At 39.1% G+C, this 22068-nt stretch overlaps 1 protein-coding gene across 1 annotated transcript in view; it reads left to right on the top strand.

Moving 5' to 3' along the window:
• Positions 1 to 13657: 13657 nt before the first annotated feature.
• Positions 13658 to 22068, top strand: part of HPS3 (HPS3 biogenesis of lysosomal organelles complex 2 subunit 1) — a 603825-nt gene continuing 595414 nt past the window's right edge. Inside the window, exon 1 of the mRNA XM_044070618.1 lies at positions 13658 to 14373. Within this exon, the coding sequence (XP_043926553.1) occupies positions 14139 to 14373 (235 nt within the window). The 5' untranslated portion in view covers positions 13658 to 14138. The remainder of the gene's footprint in view (positions 14374 to 22068) is intronic.

The raw sequence follows: 22068 nt of genomic DNA, 5'->3' as shown, positions 1-22068 counted from the left end.
TATGCAAAATCAAGAGATGAACATGCAGTGTATTAAATATGCATTTATTTACAAAGAAGAATGTTGTTCAGTGATGATCCTAGGTGCCCCAGGTTTTATGATGCAACTGTATAAAAGGGGCAGGTACTATCAGGAAAGCAGATTAAGGCAAGACGAGGAATAAAATGTACAAAAGAGAATGATCTTGGATTTTACAAGGGTATTACAAAACACGAAATATATACAGATGTTTGCATACATGATGTGTTGCTCATTCTACGATAATTTTAATTTAATATAAGGGTAACACATGCAGAGTTTTGTATTCAGCAATATGGCTATAGAGGAAATTTGGTTATAGCTCCAAAGTTCTTTCATTTGTATTGTTGTTGCAGGCATGAGTTGGGTTGTTTAAAGAAGAAAACAGTGGTAGAGAATAGCCATGGGGTAGAAGGCAAGGAGTTCCAGGTGGATGGATGAGTCAGTGTAAAAAGTCTCTTTAGTACAGGTCACAGAATTTATTGGTGTGATGAGAATTAGTTTGGCAGAATCAGATGATATGAGAAATCTGGAGAATTTCTTAAGAGTGAGCAGGAAATATAAGGTTTTGTGTTCTTCAAATTGGAGCATCTTAAGGGCAGGGTTCCAGTGAGTAAAGTGATTCTAAATGGAATGAAAAGCCAGTGTGCATTTTTATTTGAAAGGCAGTGATGGAGATTTTTTCTTGCATCAGTCATGAAGTAAAAGATTAAGTTTTGCAGGAATTGCAGTTTCTGAATATTTTTTTCAGAGAATATAGGCAGGCATCTCCTTTTCTGACTGCTGTCCTTACTTTGTTATAAATTTAGAGATTGTGTGGCATTGGCACAGATCTAACTTTACTACTCATGTTTATATGGGTGGTGTAAGTTTGTGAAGAGTTGAGTCAGAATAGGCCACCATTAAGCCCAGTAAGGTTCCAGACAGTCTTACATGAGTTAAGACACTTGAGAGTGCTATAAGGAATTGCATTTGTTTTATTAAGGTTTATATTTAGACCAGATGAATTCAGCAAAGAAGTGGATGGATTGTGTGAAAGAAGACCTATGACAGTCAGGCAAGAGTGTCAAAGAAGGCAGGAGTATGGCATTGTATCGAGACAGAGATGGTGGAAGTTAACATGACACCCCAACCCCATGTAGAAAATGGGAAAAAGGAGGCTGATGATGATAATGATCTTTAGACCAGGACTGTCCAAAATTTCTGACAAGAAAGCCAAATTTTAACTTTTGAAAGGTCTGGGGGCCAGATTAATATTACCCAAGGTTTATCTCATTTTATACATGCCTCAGTTAGTGGACTGTAGTACTTCATTTTCAAGGAGCAAGGGAGAATACAAAGGAATGAATCAATTATGTGAGCCATGTGCAAATAATCACAATAAGAGCTTGCAATGCACAACTGAAGTTATACAATGATTAGAGTGAGAAATTGTTTGTCTTACTTTTGCTGTAACTTTACAAATCCAATTGAAAGTGTTTTGCACCTAGCATAAAACTATTTCAGGCCTAAGCATCCGCGGTGGTGCAGCAGTAGCACTGTTGCTCTGCATGTCTCCTCCCCAGTTGGGTGGGCGTTGAAAGTTTGTTGAAGGTTGGACGTTGAGCTGGCACCTCGGCGTTTGTGAAAATTTACTGCCAATCATTAGCGGACCGGAGTTCCGCTGTGGCGACCCCTAACCGGGAAAAGCCGAAAGACAACAACAACATAAAACTATTTCAGGCCTAATTAAAATTCACGCAAATAAATTATTTTAAAGATGATATTAAACATGCAGAAGGTAACCTATAAAAATTAACACCAGGCACAGTCCAAACTGCCACCAGATGCTTACATTTCTAGTATAACATGTATTACTGGTGAGATCTGTCATAGTTTTTGCTTCCACAAATACTACAGAGCTGCACTAGCAGTTGAGGTGGCAATGTAAAGTACTGCTTGATGTTTATCTTTGAGAACAGATTTTGATTTGCTTTTCACTTATGAGAAGAGCAGCTCCTAACAGGCTTTCTGCCCAAAACGTGTTGTAACTTTTTACTAATTTTTTGTTAATTGTATATTCAGTTCCACATCTAGAATACATAATTAAGCTATGCCCTAAAACAAAATAAGAAAATATGCTGAAATAAGTATTGAAAACATCATACAGTTGCAGTTTAGATATGGCATGCTTCTGCATACAACACACAGAAATAATTCTGATGCCACTGTCTCACCTCTCCTCACGTTTTGGCCAGTCTTCTCATACCTTTGCCTCCATACATCAAACAATCACTTGCTCCTCCCTGAGCTTATGTTTAAGACCTGCTTCTTAAAATGTATATACTATTTCCAATTTAACAATTCTGCATTCACTTGTGATGTTACTACTTTTGTTTCCTTGTTGTTTTCCCTTTTACCCATCCAGTCATTGAATTAATCATATCCAGTCCTTTCTCAACCAGCCTTCATTGCTGTCATCCACCCTAGAAAGGCAAAATTCCAGTATCTTGCTTACCTCCTTTGTAGGCTTTGTTCCACTGTGCACTTTATTCAACAATCCTTTTTATCTTTCTACATTTATTCCACATATGTACACAGTATGTCTCTTTCTCTCAAGAATTCCAACACTCACTTCCTACCTTCCTCTTCCTCTTTAAGTTTTATTGAAGTGACATGCCAGATATACAGTAGCTGTATGTGATGGTCATGCACTGTCTCTTTAGCCCTTAGTCACCCACAGATTACCCAAGGTTGTACCTATATCCAATCCACTTCCATACATCTCTTTCTCTTCAAAACAGCTATTTGACAGCCTTTCATAACCTTTCTTTTCACTCTATGCTCCAATATCCGTATATACTACCCAGGTGCGTGAGCGCGCGCACACACACACACACACACACACACACACACACACACACACACACACACACACACACACACACACACACACACACACACACACACATGTAACTTAATGGATAGCAGAGTGGCTCCAAAATGGAACCCAGAAAATAAGGTTGAGCAGCTCTACGTCTTCCAAATGAACCATTACTGCCAGTTAACTCCAGGGATCAGTCCTTAGGTCACTCTTCTTTAGCATTTACTTCTTGGGGGTCAAAGGTAATGTTAAGGATTTCTGGCTGATGACAGTGAATTTGGTGCCATGATAAACTCCCCAGAGGACACCATGATCCTCCTAGTGGGCCATTCCCAAACAAATATCCCATGTCAGAAAACATAGACTAAAACTAAATCCCAACAAATGTCTAATAGTATTCTTCATCAAACATGACTCACCTTGTAACTACAAAACAGACCACACACCCCTGAAAATTGATCCCATAGCCAAGGATATGGGAACCTATGTTTATAACAAACTATCCTTTGATCACCACATTTCCTCTATTGTACAGTTGATATCTAAAGATATAGCATCCAGGTTTGGGGATGTAATCACACTGCTGTACTCACCAGTCATTAGGCCAATTATTGAGTATAAAACCTGTCGTTCGCTTGTCTCTAACACATAAAACAAGAAGGCCTGGGGGTTTGTTCAAATGCTTTAATACATACAAACACATCAAGATAAATAGCAGCATCATTAAAAATGAATGCACTAGTTAACAAGCAGAGCTTGCATATATGTTTACATCTCAACAGCTAACTACAAAACGGCAGTCAGGCTCGCACATGCTCAGTATTTATACACTTGTGCAAGGCTGCAAGCCCTTGGCTAGCTTCTTAAAGGTACAGTGGATATAAAAAGTGTACACACCCCTGTTAAAATATCAGGTTTTTGTGATATAAAAAAATGAGACCACAATAAATCATTTCAAAACTTTTCCCACTTTTAATGTGACCTATAACTTGTACAATTCAATTAAAAACAAACAAATCTGTTAGGGGAAAATTATAAAAAATAAAAGTATATACATACTCTGGTTGCATAAGTGTGTACACCCTTAAACAAATACTTTGTTGTGTGTGCACACTCTTAAACTAATACATTGTTGAAGCACCTTTTGATTTAATTACAGCATTTAGTCTTCTTGGGTACACACCTGCCATCAATTAAAGAGAATCTGATTAATCCCAAATAAAGTTCAGCTGTCCTATTAGCATTTTCCTGACATTTACTCAGTTGCCTGCTACAGCAAAAGCCATGGTTCGCAGACAGCTTACAAAGCATCAAAGGGATCTCATTGTTGAAAGGTATCAGTCAGGAGAAGGGTACAAAAATATTTCCACACCATCGGATATACCATGGAACACAGTGAAGACAGTCATCAAAAAGTGGAGAAAATATGGGACAAAATATGGGACAACGATGACGTTGCAAAGAACTGGATGTCCCTCCAAAACTGATGAAAAGACAAGATGATAACTGGTCAGGGAGGCTGCCAAGAGACATACAGCAACACTGAAGGAGATGCAGGAATTTCTGGCAGGTAGTGGTTGTGTACTACATGTGACAACAATCTCCCATATTCTCCATATCTCTGGACTATGGGGTAGGGTTGCAAGATGGAAGCAGTTTCTTACACAGAAAAACATCCAGGCCCGGTTAAAATTTGCAAAGCAATACATCAAGTCTCCCAAAGGCATGTGGGAAAATGTGTTATGGTCTGATGAGATCAAGGGTGAACTTTTTGGCCACAATTCCAAAAGCTACGTTTGGCGCAAAACAACACTTTACATCACCAAAAGAACACCACACCCACGGTGAAGCATGGTGGTGGCAGTATCATGCTTTGGGGTTGCTTTTCTTCAGATGGAACTGGGGCTTTAGTCAAGGTGGAGGGAATTATGAACAGTTCCAAATACCAGTCACTTTTGGCCCAAAACCTTCAGGCGTCTGCTAGAAAGCTGAAGATAAAGAGGAATTTCACCTTTCAACATGACAATGACCCCAAGCATACATCCAAATCAACAAAAGAATGGCTTCGCCAGAAGAAAATTGAAGTTTTGGTATGGCCCAGCCAGAGCCCAGACCTAAATCCAATAGAAAATCTGTGGGGTAACCTGAAGAGGGCTGTGCACAAGAAATGCCCCGCAATCTGATGGATTTGGAGTGCTTTTCAAGGAAGAGTGGGCACATATTGCCACGTTAAGATGTGCCATGCTGATAGACTCCTAACCAAGAAGACTGAATGCTGTAATTAAATCAAAAGGTGCTTCAACAAAGTATTAGTTTAAGGGTGTGCACACACAATAAAGTATTAATGTAAGGGTGTGCACACTTATGCAACCAGTGTATTGTACGTTTTTTATTTTTTATATTTTTCCCCTAACAGATTTGTTTGTTTTTCAACTGAATTGTACCTGTTATAGGTGAAGGTGAAATGATTTATTGTGGTCTAATTTTTTTATATCACAAAAACCTGGCATTTTAACAGGGGTTTGTAAACTTTTTATATCCACTGTATATATACACACATATTGATATACATCCTCCCTCTTAAAAAGATTGCCCATTATGCAAAATGATATCAGAAATATTTATTTATTTAACATTTGTTGACCGGGAAAGTCTGACTAGGCTACACAGAGTCTATTTTCAGAGGAGGCCCAGGTAGAAATGCTCCAGTCACATGTCTTTAGAATGTGGGAGGAAACCGAAGTACCCAGAGGAAACCCATGCCAACACAGGGAGAACATGCAAACTACATACAGAAGGCACCCCAGCTGAGAATCGAACCGGAGAACCTCTTGCCGTGAGGTGACAACGTTATCCGCTGCACCAATGTGCTGCCTGATACATTGGAAACAAAGCACAATGTTCATGTCCAAGTTGCTGTATATCTGCTACAGGGTTTAGAGATTGGACCGTAGCTCGTAACATAGTTGGGACTAAATTTAGCAACAGGGACAGTCTGCAGTGCACGACTTGTATCAGGAACTTCTGGATTCGTCACAGGAATAGGATTGTCCTCTGGAATTGGAACACCAGACAACTCACTCTGAGATAAAGACTCTTTTCACAGGCTATATACTATGGTATAGGCTCAGACACTGGTCTGAAATGCTTCCGAATCTACCTAAAATTTGCTCCTTCTGATTCAACAGTTGTATGATCTCGGCTCTGGACCAATATTCTTCACGACACCAATCCGATCATAACCTCTGGACGTCTGCATCCTTACCATTTCTCCCTCTTGTAATGGATTGAGTGGTTTGCTGGACTTCTGGTGCTTCCTCAATGGATTGACTTTCACTGATCTTTTGTTCTTGACACATGGAACCACCAATTGACTACTGATTGGTAATGTGGTTCTGGTTTGTCTCGATAGAAGTCTCTGAGTAGGTGAACCAAGATGTTTATCATGAGGAACATTTCTGAGATGTAAGAGATTCAGGAAAATATCACTATTGTCTTGTTTTGACTTCTCAAGTAACTGTTTTGCACTTTGCACTGCACATTCTGCCAAATCATTTGACTGCGGTACTCTGGACTATTTGTGACTTGAGTAAAGTCCCATTCTTCAGCAAATCTTTTGAAATGTTGGCTTGTAAACTGTGTGCCATTGTCAGAAATAAATATGCGGACTTCCATGAACAGCAAAATGACATTTCATCTTAGTAATGGATGCTAGGTTGGGAAGTAGGTCAATCTCGAACCAATTAGAGTAAGAGTCTACTAACACCAAATAATGTTGACCATTCCACTCGCAGATATCAGTGGCTACTATTGACCAAAGTAGTTCTGAAAACTGGTTAAGCTGAAGTGGTTCCTTCTGTTGATGAGGCTTTGTACTATAACATACTGAACAAGATAAAAGTACTCTCTTAATGTCTTGTACCATAGAAGGCCAAAATACTAGGTCTCTCACCCTTCTTTTGGTAGATTTGGTATCTGGGTGACCAGGATGCAAGATGGTAATGCACTCTGGTTGCAAGGACTTTGGAACAATCACTTTTGGACCTTTCATAATGATACCTTTGTCAGACAAAAATCTCATCTCTGTATAGAAAATAAAGTTGCACTTCTTGAGGTAAACTAGATTGCTTTGATTGCCATTCTTGATTGATAAAGTGGTTGAGCTTTTGCAAAACTAAATCTGTGACTGTGTGATTGGTCAGCTCATCAAGACATGTGAAGGAAAAATGTCTCACTTCCATGACTTCAAAATCAAGAGTCTCACTCTCGTGCTATTCTGTGGTGTTTCTGGGTGATCTGGATAAGGTATCAGCAAGACAAAGAAGTTTGCCTTTCTTGTAGACAAGATTGAAATTGTACTTTTGCAATCTCAGCATCATACGTTGCAGTCTGGCTGGAGCTGAATGCATAGGCTTTCTAAGGATTGTGACTAATGGTTAGTGGTCTGTTTCAATCTGGATAGGTCTATCATAAATATAATCATGGAACTTCGAACATGCAAACAGAATTGCCAAAAGGTCTTTCTCGATCTGGGCATACTGCATCTCAGTTTAGGTAAGAGTTCTCGATGCACAGGCAACAGGTTGATCCTCTTGCAAAGAATGACTGCACCAAGTCCAAATTTCAAAGCATCACAGGAAAGTGTAACTGCTTATGAACATCATAGCATCTAAGAGTCGGTGGACTAGCAATTCTGTGTTTCAGGACATCAAATGCTCTTTGGTGTTGCGCTAACCAAGACCAGAATACATCTTTATGTGTCCACTCTCTGAGTGGTGCTGAAAGTTGTCTCAAGTCTGGAATGAACTTGCCTAGGTAGTTGACCATGCCAAGAAAACGTTGCAGGGCTTGAACATTGTCTGGAGCTGCCATCTCGAGATTGGCTGTTTGCTTTGAAGGGTCTGATTGTAAGCCTGTACTAGTAAATAAACAACCAACATAAGTAACTTCATGTAGCCTGAACTTGCATTTGTGTGGATTGAGCTTAAGATTCACCTGATGTGCCCTTTCTAGAACTTTTCTGAGGTTTCTGTCATGTTCTGCTTCATCACAACCTCCTACCAGTATGGAATCTACTATAATAGCAGAAGGATACCCAGAAAAACATTTGCTCCAGTGCACGTTGAAAGACTTTACTTGCAGAATTTATAACAAATGGCATTCTCAAAAATCCATACCTGCCAAACGGAGTACTGAAAGTAGTGAGCAATGATGATTTTTTGTCAAGCTGAATTTCCCAAAATGAACTCTTTGCATCTAAGACAGGAAAAAATAATGGCATTTGACATCAAGGCTGTGACTTCAAACTGTCAGCATTGGATAATGAGGTCTTTTCAGAACTTTGTTCAAATCTCGAGGTCAATACATATTGTGATGTCGTCTGAGCTTTGCTTATGAGTTACCACCATGGAAGATACCCATTCAGTTAAAGTTTCGATTGGACAAATCACACCTTGTCGCACCATTTTGTCTAGTTCGGCTTTGACTCTGTTTTGCATGGCTATTGGAACTTTACATTCTGGCCTGATAACTGGATTACCTCTGGATCCAACTTCATGGAGTACACAACTGGAAGTTTTCCTAGTTTGTCTTGAAAAAGATCAGCATAGGTAGAAAAAATGCGCTGGGCAAAATTAGAGTAATGGTCTTTTAAGCTAACATGGTGGATCTTTTTATTAAATGAAAGCAGCCCCATTTTCAAACACTCTCTGAGCTCTAAAATGACTGAACATGTCTCCTGACCACATCAAATAACAAGCTGTAACTTCTTCTGCTCTGCTGGAAGTAAAATGAAAGCACTACTGAGCCTTTGGTTTGAATTTCTTCACCTTCATAAGCAATATTCGCAGACCTTGCCAGATCAAGCCTTTCACCTTTACACACTCTTGCAAATGTTTCTGCTGACATAAAATTTCACTTGGAACCTGTATCAACTTTGAGCTCTATGGGTTTGCCATTTATCTGAACAGTGCAAAATACTTCATTCTTTGCCCTTAAGTCTACTGCAGTGACTGTTTCATGAAACACTGGCACACCATCAACATAAAGAATAGGCTTGCCACTGTCTAACTGATCAACTCATTAGGGTGTATTCAAGGTGATGAAAACTTGCTATTTTACTAATGGCATATATATATATATATATATATATATATATATATATATATATATATATATATATATATATATATATATATATATATATATATATATATATATATATATAGTACATATATTCTAAATATGCAGTAAAGCATGAAATATGTATATGGCAGGAGTAATAGGTGCTGATCGTGGAACGACCATGAGGTAACCTTTGTAGGTCCAAACACAAAACACTTGAAACTAAACACACTTCTGTGGAGGATGAAAAACACTATTTTCAAGTAACTGCAACAATGATGCACTGTTGCCAAAACCTGAACCATAACCCCTGCACCCCCCCTTTATTTACGACAATTTTGTGCAGTAATTGCTTTTGCAGGGGGGCAAGGCCCCCACTGCATCCCCTCACCTTTCTTTAAATATATTTCTGGAGATAAAGCAACACGCAATATTCAGAGGCAGTGGGACAATAAATAAATTCAATAAATGCAATAAAAAAGACCTCCCAGAAAGGTTGCCACCCCCACACCGCATCTTTACAGAATTGTAATTTTAAGTCTAATAGTGTAATAGTTTTCTACATGCAGCATATTATGTTTTCGCACCCCTCCCTTTTAAAGAATTGTAAGTCTCACTCTAATACTGTAATAGTGTAATACTTTTTTATAAATGCAGCATATTCTATGTCCGCGATAGTGTAATACTTTTTTTTTTAAATGCAGCATATTCGGTGTTCGTTTGAATAGGTAAATCTGTTTGGATCGTTGTAGCATTTGTAAGTACACGTTCTGCCAAATGATGTAGCCTACGATGTAATTAATATATGAAAGCGTTTGATCACTGGAAATTGGACTGCTCTCGTGTACCTTTCAACTGTACAGACTTTTGCAGAATGTCCAGATTTTTGCCTCATATTTTTGGTTCATTTTTCATAAAATTGTATTTTTTCTAGCAAATCAGTGGCAAATCAGTAAAGACTACAGTTAGAAAATGACAGACATTTCAGTTTCAGACTCCATACTCTTCAGAAAAATTTATGCTAATGCAAAACCAGTTATTCTATCAACTGTCTAAGTTTGTAATAGCAATATTTAAAAAGTGTCCCTATTTTTGGGCCTTGGTCCCACTTTTACTCATGGCTTTGTCCAGATTTCTTGCCATAAGAGATTGAGAGGTATGGTCATGTCACAATCCTGGTACCAGCAAATAAGGGAGAAAAGGCTTTGTATTGAAATAATTACAATGTTTGGCATACTCATTTTTCTGACGATGGTCTTCCGATGTTTATTCAAATAACTTCTAAAAGTAAATGTTAAGCACAGTGTGCTGGGCGGGGTTTGGGCAGTACTTGCTACTGCGCATGTGGTGGGCATAGCCGGCTTTAGGCACCAGTGAACCATGCGGTCGCTGGGGGCCCCCTGTTCCTGGGGGGCCCCCAACCACAGCAGTTAACTTGATATTTTGTAACATGTCTGTCAAACAAACAAAAGCTAATACAGCAATACTGTATACTTAATAAACCAAGTGGGCAATAATTCTTATGTATATCTCCTTTAAAATTCAAAGATATCTCTGGTTATAGTAACAGTGTTTTATCAAGTTACAGGGTTCACAATTCCATTAAATATTTTACCACTGACATGATTCATCAGGCTTAATTAAACCCTGTTGGTGGACATTATCTCCACTAAAACTAAAAACATAGCCAGCTATACTCATGTGTGGGAGCCCCACAAAAGCTGTTGCTGTTTGGGGAAAAATGTATTAATTTCCAGAATATGCTCTTTAACCTGAATGGGGTTGTGATATGGGCCTGTTAGAATAAAGATGATAATAAAAATGAGGAAGGTAAGCACTAGAGAGATCAGCAGCCCAGAGTGACTGATCTCAGTGCAAACCTTGGATTTTAAAAAGAGCTAATGCTTCCAAACTTGGATGCTTTTCTCTTTCAGGGAGTTTTATAAAAATGGTAAAACACCAGATACTATTACTCTCAACTTCTTGCTGTAGAATTCACCACAATGCCAAAATTAATAGCAGAATAAAGGCTCAAAATCAGGAACATGTTTTAAATATTACTCTAATTAATTTAAAAAAGTTAATAGAATAACACCATTTGCATCAATTCTTCTTCTTCTTTCAGCTTTTCCCGATTAGGGGTCGCCAAAGCGGATCATCTGTCCGCTCATGATTGGCAGTGGAGTTTTACAGTGTCGAGTTGCCAGCCCGGCGCCCAACATTCCACAGAAGGCACATACACGCACACACTCACACCTAGGGCCAATGTAGAGTGTCCAATCCGCCTACTGCATGTCTTTGGGGTGTGGGAGGAAACAGGAGCACCCGGTGAAAACCCACGCGACCACAGGGAGGACATGCAGGCTCCGAACAGAAGGCACCCCAGCCGAGAATCGAACCGGAGAACCTCTTATCACCATTTGCATCAATATGCATGTATAAGTATAAAACTTTGATGTCCAGATTTACTGACTGTCTGTAATCCTCAATGATTTTCTGGCAAATCAAACTTTTTAAGAGGGACAGAGCAAAATTATGAGCAAACTCAGGGAAGGTCTGTGAAATCAGGGACAATGACAGGTATATATTGCTCATCAGTGAAGTAAATTAAAGTGACGTACCCTGCTGCTGTTTGACGACTGCTAAACAGCAATCATTGATCTGATGTAGCAGTACCAATGTTGTACAGTGTATTGTTATTTGCTGAAATAAGTACAAAATTATTATTGCTATGGTTTATGCTGTGTGTGTGTGTATAAAAAATATCATTGATTCTTATCTGTGAACCCACCCACTAATGCCAGGACACAAACATTATTCTTCTGGGTATCAGTAAAAAAAATGCAGCTAGCAAGTAATTATATTTCAAAGGTAAGCCACAAAATACATCATAGATCATTCAGACACTTAGATCTTCTAGGAGTCTGGTGACCCCCCACTGTCCCAGGCTGTATAAATGGAAATACGGGGCTCCCTTAATCATCCTTGATTGTGTGGGGGCCCCACAAAACCTGTTGCTAGTTGGAGAAGAATGATGAGAAAAAATTCTTAATTTCTGATTACGCTGTTTAACCTGAACAGGGTTATGATATGCCCTGTTACAATAAAACTGATAATGGCCTCTGCTGTCGCACATACCCATTCTAATACCAGCCCTGCTCAGGTGTGTGTATACAGAAAGCTACTGTTGGTTATATGTGAAGGTGGTGGGGATTGTGTGGTTATTACTTCTATAATTTTCTTCAAAGCCAAACCTTAGAGGTGTGCACAGGAGGTCTTTATAGCTTGTGTTTAGGTTGAGGACATTGTTATCATTGTTTCTTTTATTTACCTCATAGACCTCAAAGGTGTATAGAGAAAGTTACTATAGCTTGAATAAGGGCAGTGTACTGTCTAGGAGCAACAAACATTACTCTCATCATTATGTTGTCACTTTCCTCACAATCACACATCAGACACATACAAGTGGTTGTCTTTGGTGGTTAGGGCTGAGGAGTGAGGAGGCATGCTGTGTGTATATATATATATATATATATATATATATATATATATATATATATATATATGCATGTCAGCAGTCACTTGAAATACATGACTGTAGCAATTTTAACCTTGGCTTTCCTCCCAATCTACACCAAACAGATACATAGGCAGTGACTGTCTTTTTCTTGTGTGTGTGTGTGTGTGTGTGGGGGGGGGGGGGGGGGGGCGGGGAGGCAGGAAGTATTGCCATATATGACCTGTGTATCCTCACAATTCTCTTGTCAATTTATTGTGAGCTACTATTTTGTCAACTTTGAAGATTAAGTCTTGGGTACATCTTATGTCTTCCTTGAAAGAAGGAAAACAATAAGACTGAACATTTTCTCTTTGTCATGATTTTTGTTTACTCTACCATTGGATTAAAAGGCTGAGAAAATGCTGTAAAATGCATTCCAGACCATCTCTAAACCTATGGCTCCTTGGGCCCTGGCTTATACGAGTTGTTTCTTAAATGGTTATTACTGTGTTGTCTTGATTAGGAAAGGTGTGTTGAAAGGATGCAAGGAAAACTGAAGAGTGTGTGTGTGGGGGGTCTTGCCATTTCACTTAAGTCCAGACCTATACATAGAGTTGATGCAATGTACCATTGCTGTAACTAAATACCAGTAACTGTAAATGGCCGTTTGTGAGATAAGCCAATATAGTGTGGTACACAGACCTGTTGTAATATAAGAGCATTGTAGCTACAGGTCAGTCTGTGTGTACCACTCCTAAAAGTTTGCAGCGTTTTGCTGGGGGCCCCCAAAACGCTAACACCTGCCCTGCTGGTGGGGTAATGTTCTAATACAAAACCCTTGTTAATACGGTTTGTTTAAGTTTGCCTATGTCACAAGTAGTTATATTTCAATAACGGCGTTTGGCTTTACCTGTTACAGCAGGTGTAAGAGCAGTCAGCTCATGTACAGAGCACAAATGACACATGGTTCAAATCCAATTCAATTGGGCGAGGATGTAATGTAGCGGTTAACGTTCTCGCCTCACAACAGGCTCTCCAGTTCAATTTTTGGCTGGAGTGCCTGCTGTGCGGAGTCTGCATGTCCTTCCTGCGTTCACGTGGCTTTCCCAAACACATTTCAAGACATGCGTCTGCAGTCCTCTGGACGTTTCTCACCACTGTCACCAGCCCTCCGCTAAAATTGGGTTCTGTCCTACACCTTACTAGGAATGTACTTTCCCGGTCAACAAATGTTAAAGAAAATAAATAACAGGTGTAATAAAAGGTGTTAAAAAACAACAGGACGCTTTTAAAAACGTGCGCCCACTGGGCTTACCCAGTCAACAAGATATTAATGACCGTAGACAATCAGTAAAAGAAAATTATGCGCTGTATCAGTTTGAGAGCCGACTGCTGCAAAAGTTGTAATACACATCAATTTGGTATGTACCTTCAATGGTTAAAAAAACACAGGAGAAATGTTTCTGTCTGGCGCAAACGTTGCTGTTGGATGCTGAGGGCGGAGTCATTAATTGCAGACAGCATGACGAGCGTGTCGGCGTATTGAGAAATGCGGAAGTAAGACTTTGGCTGTAAACATGATCGCTTAGGAATTCTCCCTCTTCCTCAGTACATCTTTCAATCAGCTTATTTCCAATGCTGAAGAATAAAAAGATGGTTCAGATTTACAACTGCCACCCGTTTGTTAGCCAGGAAATTATTCCTATTAAAAATGAACCAGATCTCATCTGCTGTGGTGGTGACTCGCTGTTTGTAGTTTCTGCTGGAGGCTGTAAAATTGAAGTTTTTGACATTCGGGATGAAGGGCCGAAATTCCTGTGCAGTTTTGCAACTATTGGAAAAGTGTTGCATATTACATACAGTGAAGTCGGTAAGATGTCGGGATTGCTGCATTTGTATAAATCTGGACCTTGTGTGTGTTAGCAGTGCACAGCACCTACTTGTATTGCAGTGCTGAAGTTCCATAGGTAGAAGATTGGTCAGGAGTTTTATATATGTATATGTATACATACATACACACACACATATATATATCTATATATCTGTATGTCTTTTGTGATTCTGTTCCAAAGTGAGAGAAAAAAAATGTACAGGATTGTAATTTATCTGCCTTTGCTTGGCGGTCATAACTAAATTATGTTTAGAGAAATTGATTTAAGAAATGCAGGTTTATGATCAGTGGTTCCGGAAGCCAGTGGTCCAAAAAGAGCAAGTTTTAGATGAATGCTACCATAAGTATGTATATAATGCAGGATATATAATCCATTAGTGCAAGTTCCATTAGGAATGCTTATAGAAATTTCTTAGGATTTCACAGAGACCTCTGCAGAGTGTATTGTAGGGACTGGTGTCTGATGACTCCAAAGCAAGGCGAGGCTGTAAGGAGTAGTGACTTGCTCAAACTAACTGAAATGGATGGGTCCACATCAATGCAAGGTCAACTCTAAGCAAGAAAACGTTAAATAGTAAGTCATAAATAACTACTAATCACCTCATCAAAGTGGATATTTAATTATATAAAGTTATACACAAGCCTTCACCTTACTTATCTTCCACAAATTTTGCTTGTACTAGGCATTTAGCTGTAACCTGCTATGTCATTTAGTTTTCGTGTATTAAGTGTGTTTCTCCGTACGTTATAATACTGTTTGGAGTTCCTCTGTGGCAACCCCTAACCAGGAAAAGCCGAAAGACACAACAGCAACTATGTTCTGGAATTATTCCTACTGTATACTGTTGCTCTGTCAGTTTTGCACCTGGGATGAGTCTGAAAATGGTCCAGGTAGATCAATTTTCAATGCTGGATAATAAATAAATACATAAAACAGCACTTACAGACAATCCCTTGCTGCCACCCCCCACACACCCATGTTACTACAAAAGCTTTGAGGGAATGACAAGGACCAAATAGCCTGCTTAAATTAATTTCAGCTTTTAGAAACATAAAACATTATGGCGGTAACTTTCCCACTCCAAGTAACCATAATGGCATTTGGGAGAGGAGACATTTTTTTACAGCCCAAATCCAAGAAATACTGCTCATTGTGATATACTCTAGCTTATTACCAGCAGCACACAGTGGCAGAAATGCCCAGTGAAATATTCCCCTACAATAGTCCTAATCACACTGCCCATTGTAGGGTATCTCAGCTTGTTTCTGACATTAAAACCTGAAGGCCACGCACAATGGCTAAAATACCCACATCACCAATAACCAAAACTTGTACAGTAGGTATGTTTGACTGACAAAATACAATAAATAATGTTCAAATTAATGCTTTTCAGATTGGTTCCAGCAATAACACTTAATGGCTGCAACATCCGCCCCATAACCAGAGTTGTACTAGGGAAAAGGCATGACTGACTGGACAAATGCAGTAAATACTGTCCGCCCTAATACATTTCATTCTATTTTTAGCAATAACACACAAAGTAACCACCTTTCCCAGCCACTCCTAAAAATACAACTGCAGTATGGACAATACACACACCCACCTAATCATGTTCTCCAAAATTATTATTTTTTAGTTATGTATTTCAGATTATTTCTGCAGTAGCACACAATGACAGAAATTGTCCCCTCTCTGAAGAACTATATTGCAGACAACAAATTAATTGTATTCCAGAAAAGAATGTACGCAGTTATGTATTTAAGGTTCTTCTAGCAGTATCACACAATGGCAAAGATCATCAACCCACCAAGAAATAATAACTATCTGGTAAAAAAGACAAATACATTGTACATCTTGAATAAATGATGTCCCTTTGTAGTAGTAAATAAAATAAGTCCAAATAGTTTTTTACAGTGACCAAGAAGCCATTTCATCAGTTTTGTAGAATATTGTAACTGTGCAAATCGAGCAAATAAAATAGTCATAGTTTACTTTCCTTAGTTGATTTAATAGACTGTAAACCAGGTGCTAATGGGGAAAAGATTAAAATGCAATTTTGTTTTAAAACGTTAAGTGCACATACAGTTGTTAAAGCAAAGTTAGATTTTAAGTCAAGTTATTATAACATCTCAGGCATAATGAACAAACTAATGCCATAGAAGTCAACCTCGGTGGTAGGTTAGAGCAGCTGCGCTATCATTATTCTCTATGTCAATGAAGCAAGTCCACATCACATGCTCAGAAGATGCTTAATGCTCTACAACCCCATGTCCTTACTTACAGATTGAGCCACCTTATTGAGGGCACATTTCCCATTCTCTGTTTAGCACCAAGAACAAGATGGCATGCATCAAATTTTGTAAGGTTTCATTAACCCATTCTATATATTTTAGAATTACTCACTTAAATTTGCATGGTCTGAAGACATGCTTCCATCTTTTAAGTCTGCTGCCAAAACAACTGCACTTAAACCAGTGAAGGAGTCGATGCTGTATAAATGGTATAGGCCTGACTTTCTGTTTAACATTGGATTCAGGATTTACATGATGCTACATGGAAACAAGGATTAATCTGTTTTTTTTTTTCACCTCATTGATTCATGTAGACCAATATGCTTTTCTTGTAAATAGTTACAGACAAGACCAAGGCAATGCTGTGATGACACTGTCAATTATGACCCAAACACTACAAAACTTAATATGTAAAGAAAAAAAGTTTTCAGTTACTACAGATTTAGAAGTAACATTTGACTCTACCAAATGGACCTGCATTTTAGAAGTCCTATACCACTTTAGTTTCTCATCTTAACTAACAAACACATTAAAAGAAATGTTATAATCCTCAAGTCATGACCTAACTGTAACCGCAGTCTCAGTCAACTTTAGAATAAAATTTCTTCTGTTTACACTGTCCTTTGTATTACCTGTCAAATCTCCAGATCAATGAGTCACACAAACTTCATATACAAATGTTTCAGTCTCAGAGTACCAGTCAAAAACATAATTTTTGTTTTCACATTTTTATTTACTTATTTCACATAAACTCCAAAATGTATCTACTTCAGCATGGGACAGTAAAATCCCATTTCAGCAATCAACAATTAAGTAAAAAGTAAATAATAAATAAACTTTGAAAACGTATTTAATAGCACAATAAAAATCACACAGTACTTTTCTTGTGCTTTAACTTCCTCTGAAAGCAGAGCACAGCGACATTTAACAGATTGTTTAAAAACACAAGAAAACTCGCTGGCAAGTTTTCTTGTGTTTTAACAGTCATTCAAGTGTCTCTCTGCCTGCATTATTTATTTACATATTTGCCTTTGCTGAATGGCACATCTCTTAACTGCCCAAAATTTCACATATTTTTGCCTCACATTTTTGGTCTGTTCCTCATAAAATTTGTGATTTTCTGGCAAACTGTTAAGGATTGAACTAACACCAAATAATGATAGACTGTTTTGAGTTTCAGACTTCATATCCTTTCGAAAATTCATATTGCAAAGCCTGTTATTCTAATAACTTTTTAAGTTTAAATAGAAACATTTAAAATCTGTCTTTTGTCCTTCATTATTTTTGGCACTGACCAGAATTCTTGCAACTGAGATAGTCAGAATGGGCAAGAAAAATCACATATTTTCATTCTAACAACTTTATTAGCATTAAGAAATCATCATCATCATCAGCCCCCCTTTTCCCATTTTTCTACATGGGGTCAGGGTATCGTGTTAACTGTTGCCAACTCTCTGGATTCAGTGCCACACTCCTGCTTTCTTTAACACTCATGCCTGACTGTCACAGATTTTCTTTCACACAATCTATCCACCTCTTTGCTGGATGTCCCCGCTTCCTCTTACCTTCTTTCTGTCCACGCCAAATCTTCTTCACCAGAGTGTCTTCTGCTTTTCTACATATGTCCAAACCACCGTAATCTGTTTTCTTTGATGTTTTCTGCAATTGGAGCTACTTTGGCTTCTGCTCTTATGTCCTCATTTCTTTGTCTGTCCCATAGTGTGCAGCCTATCACCTTTCTCAGACACTTCATTTCCATCACCTCTAGCTTCTTTAACTGCTCTGCCTTTACTGCCAGGTTTCTGTACCATACAGTAGTACTGGTCGCACCACTGTCTTGTACACCTTACTTTTCAGCTTCTTTGGCATTCTTCTGTCACAGACTAAACCTCATACTCTATGCAAGTTGGCTGCAGCCCCTTTAATTCTTTCTTTGACCTCTTCATTCAGACTACCCCTCTCCTCAACTACTCCTCCCAGATACTTGAGGCTGTTTAACTGTTCCACTATCTTCCCCTCTATCTCTATTCTCAGCTTCTTCTGATTTTCCCAATTTGCTGCCATTACCGCCGTCTTATCTGTGCTTAGGTTTCATCCCATGTGCCTTCAGATTTATATTCCATTCTCCTATCCTTTGCTGAAGTTCTAGCTCAGAGTCTGCCTGTACTGCCGCATTGTCTTCATACAGCAGCTTTGTTGATCTGTCCCCTCCTACCCGTTTGCTAATGTAGTCCATCACCAGTATGAACAGCAGTGGGCTCAGAGCTGAACACTGATGTAGACCCACACCCATGGGAACCCCTCTGTGAGGCCAAACACTGTTTGTACTTGAGTCATTGGGTCCTTGTACATAGCCTGCACTAATTCTACCAATGTTTCTGGGACTTCAAACCACCGCAATACTCCCCAGATCAGCTTTCTTGGGACCTTGTCATATGTTTTTTCCAAGTCTAGGAATGCCCAGTTGGACTCTATCCTCATCTCTAGCGTCTTCTCAAGTATCTGTCTCAATGCAAACATCGGGTTACTTGTGCTGCATCCTGATCTGAATCCAAACTGCTCATCTCCCATCTTACATTCTACTACTCTGCATATCCGTTTATATTAAGACTTTTGCTGCTTGTCATTTAACACTGTCATCTTATTTATCTGTCAGAACATTTGATGTCAAAAAGTGATTAGTAAAGGATGGGGATAAGCATACTCATACCTACCAAATAAAGACACTGCAGCAGCTAACATCTGAATGGAAATGGCAATAGTCACACATTTATTTATAGTCAGTTACACAGAAAGAAACATTTAGCCAATTACTAGGAAGCTAGTTATACTGACATAACCAATTAGTAGGTGTCAGTTCTTCCAGGTCCTAGCATACCAGCATACTTAATGATGGGTCTTATGAAAACTGCAAGAAGTTAATCTGAGGTTGTCATGGCTAGTCAACACTAGTGACTGTCCCTATTATGTGATTTGTACCTGTGAGTCCCTAGCCTTCCCGATATCTGCTCACTTAAGTTAATCCAAGGAACAGCCTACTCCTCATCAGAGGCCCCAGTGCGCAATCGGGAAAGCAGCCTACTCCTTTCCAGGGGCCACAGTGCACAAATCCCACTCCTCACCAGGGTCCCTGGTATACAAACCAGAGGTAGCCGCCACCAGACTGAATGAAGTGGTTGATTGCCCTGATCCCATGCCCCTTTAAAATATAATCCTCAAATCCTGACCTCACCATTGTCACTACAACAGCCTGGCCTGTTGCTCCCTGTTTCTTAAAGGAGAAAGTATAACTCTGAACCCCTTTCAGGTCAGCAAGACATAACCTTTTCTATACTGTCTAGGTACAGTGGATATAAAAAGTGTACACACCTCTATTAAAATGCCAGGTTTTTGTGATATAAAAAATGAGACCACAATAAATCATTTCAAAACTTTTTCCACCTTTAATGGGACTTATAACCTGTACAATTCAATTGAAAAACAAACACATCTGTTAGGGGAAAAATATAAAAAATAAAAAAACATACAATAAGCTGGTTGCATGAGTGTGCACACCCTTAAACTAATACTTTGTTGAAGCACCTTTTGATTTAATTACAACATTGTCTTCTTGGGTACACACCTGCCATCAATTAAAGAGACTCTGATTAACCCCAAATAAAGTTCAGCTGTCCTAGTAGGATTTTCCTGACATTTACTCAGTTGCCTGCTACAGCAAAAGCCATGGTTTGCAGAGAACTTACAAAGCATCAAAGGGATCTACCTCATTGCTGAAAGGTATAATTCAGGAGAAGGGTGCACTAACATTTCCGCAACATTGGCTATACCATGGAACATAATGAAGGCATCAAAAAGTGTAGAAAATATGGGACAACAGTGACATTCTAAAGAACTGGACGTCCCTCCAAAACTGATGAAAAGACAAGATGAAAACTGGTCAGGGAGGCTGCTAAGAGACCTACAGCAACGCTGAACGAGCTGCAGAAATTTCTGGCAAGTACTGGTTGTTGTACTACATGTGACAACAGTCTCCCTTATTCTCCATATATCTGGACTATGGTGTAGGGTTGCAAGACAGAAGTTTTTTCTTACACAGAAGAACATGCAGGCCAGGCTAAAATTTGCAAAACAATACATCAAGTCTCCCAGAAGCATGTGGGAAAATGTGTTATGGTCTGATGAGACCAAGGTTGAACTTTCTGGCCACAATTCCAAAAGGTACGCTTGGTGCAAAAGCAAAACTTCGCATCACCAAAAGAACACCATCCCCACAGTGAAGCATGGTGGTGGCAGTGTCATGCTTTGGGGTTGCTTTTCTACAGCTGGATATGGGGCTTTAGTCAAGGTGGAGGGAATTATAACAGTTCCAAATACCAGTCACGTTTGGCCCAAAACCATCCAGGCAGACACTGAGGTTGCTTGTGTCCTTGCTGGCATCTGCCTGTGAAGGCATTTTTAACTGAATTGGACCTAACCCCTTCTCTGTGTTATGACAAGGACTACTTATGCCCTTTGACTGAACATTGCAGCTTCCTCAACAAGCAGTGCCATCACTGGCTTGCGTAGTCATGCTCCTGTCTTTCCTGCAGTAGTAGCCTTCCTGCATCCTGACATACTCCTTTGCCACGGCAAAGGCTAAGTCAGCAGAACAGTAGTGCGAGCTGGGTGGGACCACCATCCCTTCCACCAAGGGTGAATATGCCTGTTCTGCCTGGCCATACTGTCAACTGCCAGAGCCACTAATCGAGTGTGAGTCACCTAGGTTGTAATCATCGTAGTCAGGGCTTGATTGCAAATATCACTAAATAAATCTCTGCAATATATCTATATAATATAAGTATGTGTATAGCTCTATATGTATGTGTGTGTGTGTGTGTGTGTGTGTGTCTGTGTGTGTGTGTGTGTGTGTGTGTGTGTGTGTCTGTGTCTGTGTATATGTATGTGTGTGTGTTTGTGTGTGTGTGTGTGTGTGTGTGTGTGTGTGTGTGTGTGTGTGTGTGTATATATATATATATATATATATATATATATATATATATATATATATATATATTTTATATATATATATATATATATATATATATATTATATATATATATATATATGTATGTGTGGGTTCCCTTTATAATTTCGAAATACTGAAATCCCGACAATCAGTATTTCGAAATTATAATACCAAAGCCTTGAAATTCCGAAACACCAGAAGTGCGAAATTCAAAATACCAAAGTTCGGAGTTTTTGGTGTAGCGGTGTGTGAATGCATAGGTGTAAGTGTAGGTAAGTATGCATGAGTGTGTTGGTTAGGGGCTTTTGTGTATGTTAGTGTGTGTTTTGGCTGTGATGTGTATGTGCAAGGGGCTGTGAAATGTGTGTGTGAGTTAC

This window comes from Protopterus annectens, chromosome 4.part1 (genome assembly GCF_019279795.1).
Source record: "Protopterus annectens isolate FY-2018-M chromosome 4.part1, PAN1.0, whole genome shotgun sequence".
Lineage (NCBI taxonomy): Eukaryota > Metazoa > Chordata > Ceratodontiformes > Protopteridae > Protopterus > Protopterus annectens.
Note: the sequence above shows the minus strand (reverse complement) of the source record. Positions and strands in the feature narration are given on the sequence as shown.